Source organism: Antechinus flavipes, chromosome 6, assembly GCF_016432865.1.
Source record: "Antechinus flavipes isolate AdamAnt ecotype Samford, QLD, Australia chromosome 6, AdamAnt_v2, whole genome shotgun sequence".
Lineage (NCBI taxonomy): Eukaryota > Metazoa > Chordata > Mammalia > Dasyuromorphia > Dasyuridae > Antechinus > Antechinus flavipes.
In genome coordinates this window covers 145,142,642-145,155,053 of record NC_067403.1, presented here as the reverse complement: position 1 = coordinate 145,155,053, position 12,412 = coordinate 145,142,642, and the positions used below count along the sequence as shown (strand labels likewise).

At 32.8% G+C, this 12,412-nt stretch overlaps 2 protein-coding genes across 2 annotated transcripts in view; one reads left to right on the top strand and one right to left on the bottom strand.

Moving 5' to 3' along the window:
- The window catches only part of HPGDS (hematopoietic prostaglandin D synthase), a 43,926-nt gene extending 38,666 nt beyond the window's left edge, over positions 1 to 5,260 (top strand). The window contains exon 6 of the mRNA XM_051966326.1: positions 4,712 to 5,260. Within this exon, the coding sequence (XP_051822286.1) occupies positions 4,712 to 4,876 (165 nt within the window). The 3' untranslated portion in view covers positions 4,877 to 5,260. The remainder of the gene's footprint in view (positions 1 to 4,711) is intronic.
- Positions 5,261 to 5,749: 489 nt separating this feature from the next.
- The window catches only part of SMARCAD1 (SWI/SNF-related, matrix-associated actin-dependent regulator of chromatin, subfamily a, containing DEAD/H box 1), an 89,095-nt gene continuing 82,432 nt past the window's right edge, over positions 5,750 to 12,412 (bottom strand). The window contains exons 23-24 of the mRNA XM_051966324.1: positions 7,982 to 8,091; positions 5,750 to 7,108 (exon numbers count right to left, since the gene is read on the bottom strand). Of these exons, the coding sequence (XP_051822284.1) occupies positions 7,047 to 7,108; positions 7,982 to 8,091 (172 nt within the window). The 3' untranslated portion in view covers positions 5,750 to 7,046. The remainder of the gene's footprint in view (positions 7,109 to 7,981; positions 8,092 to 12,412) is intronic.

The following is a 12,412-nucleotide window of genomic DNA, read 5'->3' as shown; positions in this document are numbered from 1 at the left end:
TGCACTGATATTGCATGTTTGTCAATAGCTCTGTCCATCCAATAGTGCTTTCATTTCTGACTACCAGGAAATCTTTTGACATACACAGCCTCAGCTTTCTTGATATTTTTATACTCTATTATCTTGCCCATAAGATAGATAAGATACTCATTATCATCTTTATCCAACAGTCCAATTAGCCTTCAAACTCTTCTTTGACATAGAATATTTTATACTTAAAGTACAAATGACATTTTGATATTATTGGTAGGTTGATAGAGACAGAGGTGGCATGGTGCATAGAAAGGTGGATTGGGATCAGGAAGGCATAAATTCAAATCCTGCTTCTGTTACTAACTATATAACTTAATCATGGGCAGTTAGTTCTTCAACCATAGGAGAGGGATATCACACAAGGTTGTTAGGATCAAATAAAATCAAATGCTTTGAAAATCTTAAAACTGCTTTATTATTACTATTAGAGAGACTCCACAAGTTGAAACTTTGGGTTTTTTGGTGGAGTCATAACTTGTGTCATCCACATCAAGTTATTTTATTATAATTTCATTTTCAATTTGCAAGCCAGAATTCAATTCTATTTAAGATGGGTAATAGAGTTTAAGGCTTAGCAGAACCATAAAAGACTGTTTGTGATAAATACCATATTTTATATAAACTATTCTTTAAAGTGTTTTGCTGATGTCATGTTTTTTAAAAAAAAAACTTCCCATGTGTACATCAAATATACGAATTCTTTTTGTATTTGGGTTTATTTTATATTTGTAATACACATAAGCCATGAATGTGGGAGTCAGTCTTTACAATAATCAAAAAAAAAAAAAAACCAGGAGAAATGTTGCTAGTCTCAGAAGGCCTTTTCAGTAATTATTAAATTGACAAGTTGTTAACAACTTGGAAAAATCAACTGGGAAGTTTTTTGTTTCTCAGTCAATATATTGTTTTAAAGTGTTTATAGTCTTAAAAAAACAACAACAAACAAACCCCAAAAATGGCTAAACTGAGAATGTTTTCTATCAAATGCATGAACACATAACTGGCCTATATTCTGAGAAGTCAAGTCAACAAGCATTTATTAAATGCCTAGTAATTGCCAGGCACTGTGCTAAGCAATGAAAATACAAATGCTGAAAAAATAAAAAAATAAATAAACCCCAAATCAATCTGCTCTCAAGGAGCTCACAGTCTAATGGGGAGTTTGGGGGCAGGGTAGGAGGCGCAGAGGAAGAGACAGAATACAAAAAAAATATATATTTATATATGTACAAATGATATATATACAGGTCTCTGGTATCTTTTGGAAGTAATACTTGCTCTTCAAAAGGTAGGATCTGCCTTATACTTGAGGGGAAGCTAATCAAGTGCTTTGCTAGCAAGTCCTTGGCCAATGCAAAATAGTTAAGATCTAAGAGTGAAATTAGCCTACCATGATCACCATCTTCACAAACCCAACCCAAAATACATCAATAAAAGAAGCATCAAACAAATGGCCAAGGCATGCAGATTTGTTCATAAAAACACAGGTGTTTATGCTAGCAATTCTAAATCAGTTCATTGCCACTAGAAATTAGATGGGCTCATTAGTCACTTTACATGATGCCAAGAAATAGTAGAAACTGCAACCCATAACTTCAGGATGCAAAAGTTTAGCTTCTACTAAATATGTAGAAAAACATAACCTGGTAGCTAGAATTATATATATCAGCTTATTAATTTTCACTAATTAATGGAAGACAAACCCTCATATTACAAGTACAGGACTTAAAATATCTGAGAAATGAAAAAATAAACCACTGGACTTGGATCACTTTAACAGACAGGACTTTTGCCCACAATTGCTTGAACATAAGATTATCCATAAAAATTTTAAGAACATTTTAAAGAGATGTCACTATACAAAATGTCCATAACCTCCAAGTTACAAAAAGATAACTTCCATATATACATAATATAAAGAAAGGGTTTGATATGAAAACTTAATCTCTAACATACAGCTTACTTTTCTTTTAAAGCATATAAAAATTCAGTATGTTACTTTGGAGTTTTTCCCAAAGATATTTTCAGTGAGCCTACATAAGTTGAGTATATATCCCAATACTTTTATGCAATTACAATAGTTATTTTACCTATCCATGCAAGTTGGCAGAACATTAAAAGAATTAAAAAAAAAAATATTGATTGAGACTTGGCCCAGGACTATTTGCATCTAAACTTCACTGAAAAATGGAAATGACATTAATAGTCTTAATGGTTGTCAGAGGTGCAAATATTTGATCCCCGCAACAACCCCAGGAGGTAGGTGCTGTTATCCCCATTTTACAGTTGTAGTAATGGATAAAGCACCTCTTTACAGAGTAAAGTTGTACAGTTAGAGTAATGGATAAAAAGCCGCCTCTGACATAATAGCTATGGGGGCCTGGGCAAGTCACTTCTCTTAGGCAACTCTCTAGGGGAATTACCAATCTTCCCTAGTAGAAAAAGTTCCTCAGAGTTCCTTCAGTTCTCCTCACTGATTAATAGAAGGTTTATCCCTTCTGTCACCCTCCCAAAAATATGCCCAAGAAAAAAAGACTAATGGCTTTAAGCTCAAATTCTGAAGCCAAATTGAGCCAATGGACAAAGGTGATAAGAAAGACACATAAGCACAAAGTTATATGTCAAGAGACTTATTGGCATTGTCAAATAGAAGGGAGTAAGTACTTATATAGCGCCTACTATGTGCCAGGAACATACATGACTTCACAAATATTTGATCCCCGCAACAACCCCAGGAGGTAGGTGCTGTTATCCCCATTTTACAGTTGAGGAAACTGAGGCAATCAGAGGTTAAGTGACTTGCCTAGGGTCACACAGCTAATAAGTGTCTGAGGCCAATTTTGAACTCAAGATTTTCCTAATTCCAGGTATCCACTGCAGCATCTAGCTGCCCAAAAAGCTCAATGGGAAGAACACATTTAGAAATATTAAAATCTACATAATACTTTACTTAATATACATTTTTGGAACAGTAAGACAGATAACAGATTTAGGAAGAACCCAAATAAAAAAACATATAACATTAATAAAATGCAGGCTCTGGATTGATTTATGTTTTCAAAACACAAGATAAACAGATTAAAAACATACAAAAATACTTCTGGAATGAACAGAAAATCTATTCACAGAACAAAAGTAAATACCACTGGATTTATCAAATATAACCAAATGTAATTACTTTAGGTAGAGCCTATCAAACGGCCCTATTAATGGGCAAAACTGACATGAATTTAACAATATTTACACACATTTGTGTACTGAAATGAGGGGTCTATGATAGTACAAGACCAAATCATTCCCACCAGTTACAGAAAGATTATCCTTGAGGAGATAAGATTTATTGATCAATGCAGATTATGTAAGGAAGCAGTAGAAACCATTATTTTAACACCTACCTAATACCTAGACAAACACAACCACATGGCCAGAATACACCAAAAATTATCTTTCCTAAACAGAAATCTTCATACTGAAAATACAAAGCTGACAATATTGAGAACTCAACAAATAAAATTGTATTATAATGGACCAGTCACAGAATTGTTGTCCACAATTGCCAGGATATAATTTTATTAACAATTCAAGAACATTTTCAACGTGAAACTGGATTTCAGGATATGCCGAGCTTATAAAACTCAAACCACATAGGTTTATACCCCCTTCATTCCATCTGCTACTAGAGTTGTCTTGAAGACCCTTTCGGTCAAGTTACAGAAAAAGATTGCAATATGGCCTAATGTGAGGGCTGCAGATATGGGAGCTGGACTATTGAAGCCCAAGTCAGCCAGGGCTGGAGCCACTATTAGGGAAGTACAGGTTCAGATATTGTTATTAACTCAGCCTCTCATCTCACATTATTCCCTCCAACTACTTCCATCACATTCTTCCCTCACTCGTCACTTCACATTTCCTCGTCATAGGAATTCATAGGATTTTAGAACTGGAAAGGACCTTACAGTATCAACTTTTTATCTTACAGATGAATACTGTAAAAAATGAGATCACTTAGCTCTACGAAGTGATTTCTTCTCATTTTGCTCTCTACTCTGCTCCTCTCACCACTAAGAACAAGAGCCTTTACAAATTAAAAATTTATAAAACCTTTAGAAAAATATCTAAAGGTTCTTTGAGAACTTTGCCATCAACTAAACTTCTACCCAATTAAGCAGCAGAGATAACAAAGAGCAAATTCGAGAAATAAAGGAAGGGTCTTGGTGGAAAGAATACTTGATTTCCTGGTTTGGGTTATTTTGGAGTCTTGAGTAAGTCACTTCCCTTTGAACCTCAGTTCCCTTATCTGTACTATAGGGGGAAGAGACTAGTTTGTTTCAGCTCTAGAACTCAAGGTCCCATTATAGATATATTCTATGATCTAGAGGTTCTTCTAGAGAGGATTTCATTTCTGTACCTACATCTCCATTTTTTTTCTTCAGAGTACAATTTATAGAAAGAATGTTATCACTCCCACTCTGAAGTTCTCATTCCTCTCCTCCTGAAATAAAAGTTTCCTGGCAATTGTCTCCCTGAAATTTGGGGAAGAATTATTTGGTTTTCACTAAGAGGCAAGGTAAAGATTAATAACTCTGCATTTAGTTAAGTCTTTTGATTACAATTCAGTTAGATTAATAGTTTATACACAAATGAAAACCTTAAGCAATTTTTTTTCTTCTTTGATTAGGTAACCTGGGCTGATTTCTACTGGGACATTTGCAGCACCACACTTTTGGTCCTTAAAAACGACTTGTTGGACAAGCATCCTAAATTGGTAGCCTTACGAAAAAAAGTTCAAAGCATTCCTGTAATTTCTGACTGGATAAAACAGAGGCCAGAAACCAGAATGTAGACCAGCAATTGGTCTGAGGTTATTCTTCTTCCCCTGGCTTGAACCATGTAAAAGTCATTCTTAGTTATGTTATATGTCATCTAGAAAAATAACTATAAATTTAACATCTTCTCCACTACATTTGTCATTGTGGGAAATCAATCAATCAATTAATATGGCATTAATTTCTCATTAATGCCATATTGTTGTATAAGACAAATCAAAAAATATGTTGCTTCCAGTACTTTCTCCATGGGTGTAGTAAACAGAGTACTAGATATAAAAGGATCAGGATCACCCAGGCTCAAAACCTGTATATGACTCTAGATAAGTGTCTCGGGGCAAATACTTAACTTCTCTGTGCCTGTCTTCTCATCTGTAAAATAAAAGAACTGAACTCAATAACTTCTAAGGTTCCTTCTAGATCAAGAGCTATGATCCTAAATAGCTTACTCCATTTACAAGTGACGCTCACATTAGTAAATTTTAATCTAATGGTCTCTCCTTTTAGAAAGCCCTCCTTAAATCCATATGTACACCAAATATAACTTGCTAGATCTATTAAGCTCCAACAAAACATGCAACATGAATTGAACTATCACATGGGGGCCAACATTTTAAATGTGAAAAAGAAGTCCTCATAGTTCAAAAAGAATCATTGCTTTACATTACCAAACAGTTTAAACAAACATCTAAATCAAAATATGATCAAAATTTCCATAATGTAAGTCACTACTGTGAGACTTCTACTAACCTATCTCAAAAATTTTGAGGGGCTTCAGTTGATTTCAAATCATTTCAACATACATAGCAAGTTATTACTTCATATCTTTGTTTTCATTTGTAAATGTACAATCCCTTGCAAAATATTAACATCCTATAGGTTTTTAACACTTTCCATTTATAAATAAGAGTTTATTTATAATAGTATTTACAGAATAGAAACAAAAACACATGAAGCTCACAAGTTACACAAAGAAATAGATGTACAATAAAAACAGCAATTTTGACTGACAATAGGCAAAATTTTATAAAGACTTCATAGAGAGATGGTATCCAAAAGACAACTTAAGTTCTTCCAACTCTTCACTGTGTCACCCACACTGAAGTGGAGTTCTAACTCTTCAGGAGTTATTATCCTGGAAACTGGTGAATTAAATCTTGATAGTGCTGTGGAGTTGATGATGTATTCATCTCAATGTCTCCACCCAGGATTTGTATTTAATTCCTGTGTAGTACCTAATGCTGCCTCAATCTATATTCACATTCAATAAGTGAATCTATTCTGCCAGCCTAGAAGAATTCCATCAACAATCTGTTGATGTATGGAGATGTGGCAGGAATAAATAATGATCTGAACAAAAAAAAAAAAAAAAAAAAGCTGAAACAAGAGCATCAGGGCAGCAAATGCCAAGAGAAACAAATGAAGAGGCATGCATAAGGCTAGCCAAAGGGATGTGCATAACTACTGCAAAGCTAAGGGGAAGAACAAAAATTAAGTAATCCATAGTAATAATCCATCCATCTAGGAAAAAAATCCAAGATGAGGATTTTTTCATTACTATTCTTAGGAAAACTAAACAGTTCCTAGACAAACAAGGAGTGGGAGGTGAAGGGGGATGTTGGTAAAAGATCACCACCTTAAAATTCTTGTCAGAGTTCTTGATGACAATGGTGAGCATCTGCTTCAAACAGTAACAAAACTAAAGCTACATAATCTATACAGTTTTATTTGACTAAGTTAATATAAAAACAGTACTTCAAAAATGAGTTAAGACAGGCAAAACAAAACATAAGCATTGTCAAATAAGGCACATGTAAAAATCTACACACATTATCCAGTGAAAGACAGTATTATATATATTTGGAGGTAGAAATAATTACAAAAATACTGACATATCTAAAGCATTAGCAGATCTGTTACAAACAATCACCAACTAATCCCCATTTGGAAAACTGCTTTGTAAAATATGATTATTCAACATCTTAAGGACTACTTTTCTGTGGCAATTATATATTTCAGGTTTGAGCAACTGGAGAATTCATTTAGTGGCAAAAATCTTTCATACCATGAGAAATACAATATGGATATTATAAAAAGTTATAAATGTTCATAAATCCCATGGTCTTCAGTAATGTTTATGTCCTTGGGTGCACCAAGTTGGTATTTTCTCAATTAGAAATCCTTCTTTTAGAGACCCAATGAAGTCTTTAGTAATGTAGCTATATCTGCAGGTACATTTCCTTCATCACCTGCAAAGGAAAAGAAATGTGAACATTCAGAGGTGGAACATGTTATCACTGTATAAGGGAAAATAACCTAAATAGGCAATGGCCTACTTAACACCATACTGGTCTTTGAAAAGTGGGGTCAGTTAGGTTACAGCTAGATGCTCATTACCGATTTAGACACAGAAAGAGAGAAGAAAGAGAATAAAAATTTAAAAGCAAATGTTATAAGAGTTGAATGCTATAGTTTTTATGTTTTTCTCCCATTCAATTAAAACACTCCCAACAGGGGCAGCTAGGTGGCACAATGGATACAGCACCAGCCCTGAAGTCAGGAGGACCTGAGTTCAAATTTGGTCCCAGACACTTACCACTTCCTAGCTGTGTGACCCTGAGCAAGTCACTTAGCCCCAATTGCTTCAGCAAAAATAAACAAACAAATAATCAAGGAAATAAATAAATAAATGAAAAATGAAGTGCCCCCACCCCCACTTACTAGCTAGCTATGTGTCCCTAAGACAAATCATTTCACTTCTCTTGGCCTTACTTTCCTTAAGTACAAAATAGAGGAACTAATAGCACTTACCTCACAGTAATGTTGTGAGAATCAAATAATATCATAGGTAAGTGTTTTTGAAAATTTTTTAAAGAACTAAATGAGAAACATTATTTTCTACTACACATTATTAAGATATATAAAAAGAATCAAGCTACTAAAATTTAAAAAAATTCTTCTCACTGAAATATATTTCAAACTTTTTATATAATGCTCACATCAGTATGAATGTTTCCAAAAAAGTCTAGAGAATGATACTTTATTATAATTGTTATTACAATTTATTTTCTAGGATGCTAATTACGTGGAACAATTCTTTATAGAACACACTAGGAACTTACCTTCATCTACTGTAGTCATATCTTGTTCTAGTTTCAGTTTCTGTTGGTTGATTTTGAGCATAGACTCTTCTATTGTTCCTTGACTTATTAACTTTATGACATGTACTTCTCTAAAATCAGAAGGACAGCAGGAAATTTTTATTATTCCTATTTGTTTGCACATAGCATACGTTATTACAAAACTTATTTTAGAGGACTTAACAGATATGTTAAAATTTCCAAGTCTAAATGTAGGTTTAGACTTCAGATAGTGGGTTCTAGTTCTGCCTAAGTTGCAAATTCCCTCCTAGGCAGTCAGATGCCCATCCTTTAGAAAAAAATTCTAAAGGATATATAACCTAGGCAATTTTTGTCATTACTATGTTAAATTTAATAAATCCTTTTAAAATAAATATCAGAAGTTCATGGTTTCATATATGAGAAAAATTATTTCTCACTTATTATTATTCTTCTCTCTTATTATTGGGGAAATGAAGGATTTTTTCCCTTCCTATTTCCTCAACTGTTTCCTAGGTCAAATCAGCAACGGAAGAATAGGGTTAAGATTGGATTACTTGTTCAGAGCTCACCCAAGTGGGGAAGCCCAATAGTTTCTATTCAGGCTTGAAGGAAGAGGATGTATATAGATTCTTTATCTAGTCTGCCAGGAGATGTTAGTGGTCTGAGAATAAAAGTGACATCAAAATCACATTCTCCTAGCCCAGGGGTCCTCAAACTATGTCCCGTGGGTCAGATGCGGCAGCTGAGGACATTTATCCCCCTCACCCAGGGCTATAAGTTTCTTTATTTAAAGGCCCACAAAACAAAGTTTTTGTTTTTACTATAGTTCAGCCCTCCAACAGTCTGAGGGACAGTGAACTGGACCCCCAATTTAAAAAGTTTGAGGATCCCTGTTTAGCCTCACAAGAAAATAGGCCCATCTCTTATTATAGTATTCATTCTTCTGATTTCCTGTTGACCAGTTGTTTGCTTTCTATTGGAAACATTGACTCTTGGCAAAGGCATATAAGCATCAGTAGGTTACCATGACCTATCTTTGGTTTACAATAGATGGCCAAATGACCAATTCTTTTATCAATTATTTACTAGCCATAATTAATAAAGTCATTAAATCCACAGAAATTATGTTTCTCAAACATTTTATTTGTCATACATATAATCTTTTTTTTTTTTTTTTTTGGTTCTATGTAACTTTATAGCTTGACTAAGTTTTAAATAATAAAAATGACCTAAAGTTTTCCACCTGGGCATGGTTCATAAAAATTTTTTGGGATAGTGAAAAACTAGAATGAAAATAAATACTCCCTGACTGAGAATGGCTATGCAAATTGTGGTATGAGAATTTAATAGAAAATTAGAAGCCATGAGAAATCATGATTACAATCTCTTTCTTGAACTGACCCACAGAGAATTAAGGAGGAAAAAAAAGAACACACGTAATGACTACAGGAAAGGAAAACAAAGCGTCGTTTTATTAGAATTCAGATAAATGCAAGGACCAGTCTTGACAGAAGAAGACTGATGATGAAGCATACTTCTCTCCTCTCAGTAGAAAGACGGTGAATTACAAGTATCAAATACCTTGTCAGACATGGTATGTCAACTGCTTTTACTTTAATAGTACTTATTTGTCTCAGGGGATAGAACTTTTGAGGAAAAGTATATAGTGAATTAGAAAATGACAGCAAAGTTTTTTTTTCAAACATTTAAATAAAATATCTGAAAATAATGCTATAAAAATAGTAAGAAAGCACAGGATAGGAAAAAAATAGATGAAGAACTAAAAAAATGAGATTCTAAATATGAAGAAAAATGAATCATGATACTTTAAAGATTTGCAAAGCACTTTATATATAATACTTCATTTCCTCCTCAGAACAATCAGAGATAAATACTATAAATATCAGAAGTAGTTTTGGTGATATGTACATGGTCACATAGCTAACCCAAGTGCCTGAGGCTGGATTCAAACCAAGATTTTCCTTATTCCAACTCCAGCATTCTATATCCACTAAGCCTTTAAGTCCCTGATTATACCACTAATTAACCGAAGTCAAAATTTCTGTATATGCTATTTCCTCATTTTCAATGATAATCTCACATGGTACTTGATAAAAATTATAAAATAAAAAATTTCTGAAAGTACTCAATGAAGTATAAAGCACTACGCAAAAAATTCTAAGGTGATAGATCTCCTCTCCTCAGCACTTGAACATTTCCAATGACGGTGAATTTACTACCTTAAAAAAGTCCATTCATTTTTTGAAAACTCTAACTATAAAGGATCGTGTCTCTAACTTCTACCCACTCTTTCTGCTCCTTTTGTCCTATAATTCAAAGAAACAATTTGACTTTCTTAGTATTTCCCAAGTCAAAACCTACTTTATTTAACACACTGAAGTATGTATTTCAGAAGGGAGAAGAATTAACAAAATGGACTGTTGTTGTGATAAATTTGCCAAACTCTGTTGGGCCCCAAACAGTACTTTTAAAGTAATAGTCTCCACAGGCGAAACATAGAAACTATTTTATCTTCAGTATCCGAAGATAAATGTAATTTATAGCAATGTACTTATAACCAATTAAATCAAAACAAAAAATATTCTGTAGAATTTTTATTATTTCAAGGCTACCTGTCTAGTCAAATCACAGATAATATTGTTCTAACCAATATCATTTTGGCAGAAAAGTCATTGATGTCTTATGGAACAACTATTATCCATGATGTACTTTATTTTATTATAGCTTTTTATTTACAAAACATATGCAGGGTAATTTTTCAACACTAACCCTTGCAAAATCTTCTGTTTCAAATTTTCCCCTCCTCTCCTCCACCTCCTCCCCTAGATGGCAGGTAGTCCAATACATGTTAAATATGTTAAAATATATGTTAAATCCAACATATGTATACATATTTATAGTTACACAATGTACTTAAAAAAAAAAAAAAAAAGGCAAACCAGCCATGCTGTTGTCATCGCACACAAATGAATCTGCAACATTACAAATTAGTGTTCATATCCGTGTTATTAAGTTTTATTTCTAGGAAACTAATTGCTGATGTGACACTGTTTTGTATTTTCAAAGAAACAAAAATTTTAGGTGTCGTAGTGCATACAAGAAAGCCATACCGGTTTTTTTTTTTTTTTTTTTTTTTGGGGGGGGTAAAAAAAAAAAAAAGAATCTGATAAAGAATATGTAGATCTTTTCTTACATAAGATGAATAATGGATAAGTATTAATTAAACAATTATACCTAAACAAATTTACTTAGTCAATGCCATGCTAAGCTACCAAATTACTTGGTAGAGCAATCTTGTACCATATACCTCAAAAACAAAAACAAAAAAAATCACCAAAAAACACATAAACAAATTAGAAGGGAAAAAATGCCTTTCCCAATTACAGATAGGGGAAAATTTCATGATTAAAAAAAAGGAAAAGAAAAATCCTCGATTATATACAATTAACAAAATTTTGTACAAATAAAATACAGTTAGAATTAAAAGGGAAACAATTAAGTATATTTTTCTTTCCCTTTTTTCCCCTAATATGTTTCTGATCAGAGTGATCTCAAAGACCCTTAAGGAAGTGATTCAATTCTAGAAAAAAAAAGACTCTTTCTTCAATAATCAAGGCATATGAGCAGGCAATTTTCAAGGGAATAAATCCAAGTTATTAACAACTTTATGAATAAAATACCTTAATTTTTAAAATATTTAAAATTAAATTAATTAAAAATTGAAACATATATATATATGTATATAAATTTTTAATTTAAAGCAAGCAACCCAAAAGTTCTATCCCAGATTATTATAAATAACAAACAATTAGGAGCTACAGAAAAGACACATTAATGTATTGTTGAAGTTGTGAATGGGTCTATAAGTTATGGAAAGCAATTTGGTACTATGCTTAACATAAAGTCACTAAACTATGCTTAGCTTTTGACCAAGCAATAGCATTAAATTCCAAAGAAATCAAAGAAAAGAAAAGGACTAAAATATTTTGTGAAAACACAAAAAAGTTTACAGCATATCTCTGTTATGGAAAGGAAACTTAAGAAGGTGCCTATCAATTGGGGAATGGCTAAACAATCAGTTTTTGAAAAAAATAGATTATGTTTTAAGAATGACAAAACAAAATTTCAGAGAAATATACAACTTGTAAAAAATGATGCAGAGGAAAATGAGCAGAATAAAATAACATTGTAGAGAAAGACTCAAGTACTCTGATCAATGTTATCGTCAAATGTGGTTCCAAATGATCTATGCAAAAGAGGTAATCCACTCAATACTCAGAAATAGAACTTAAAGGTTCTGACATCACTAATGTGGGAAGTTTGTTTTTTGTTTTTTTTTTTTTTTTTTGCTTGAGTATGCTTATCTATTAAAACAATTTTTTTTTCTTTTTTCAATTTGGAGGTGGTGGG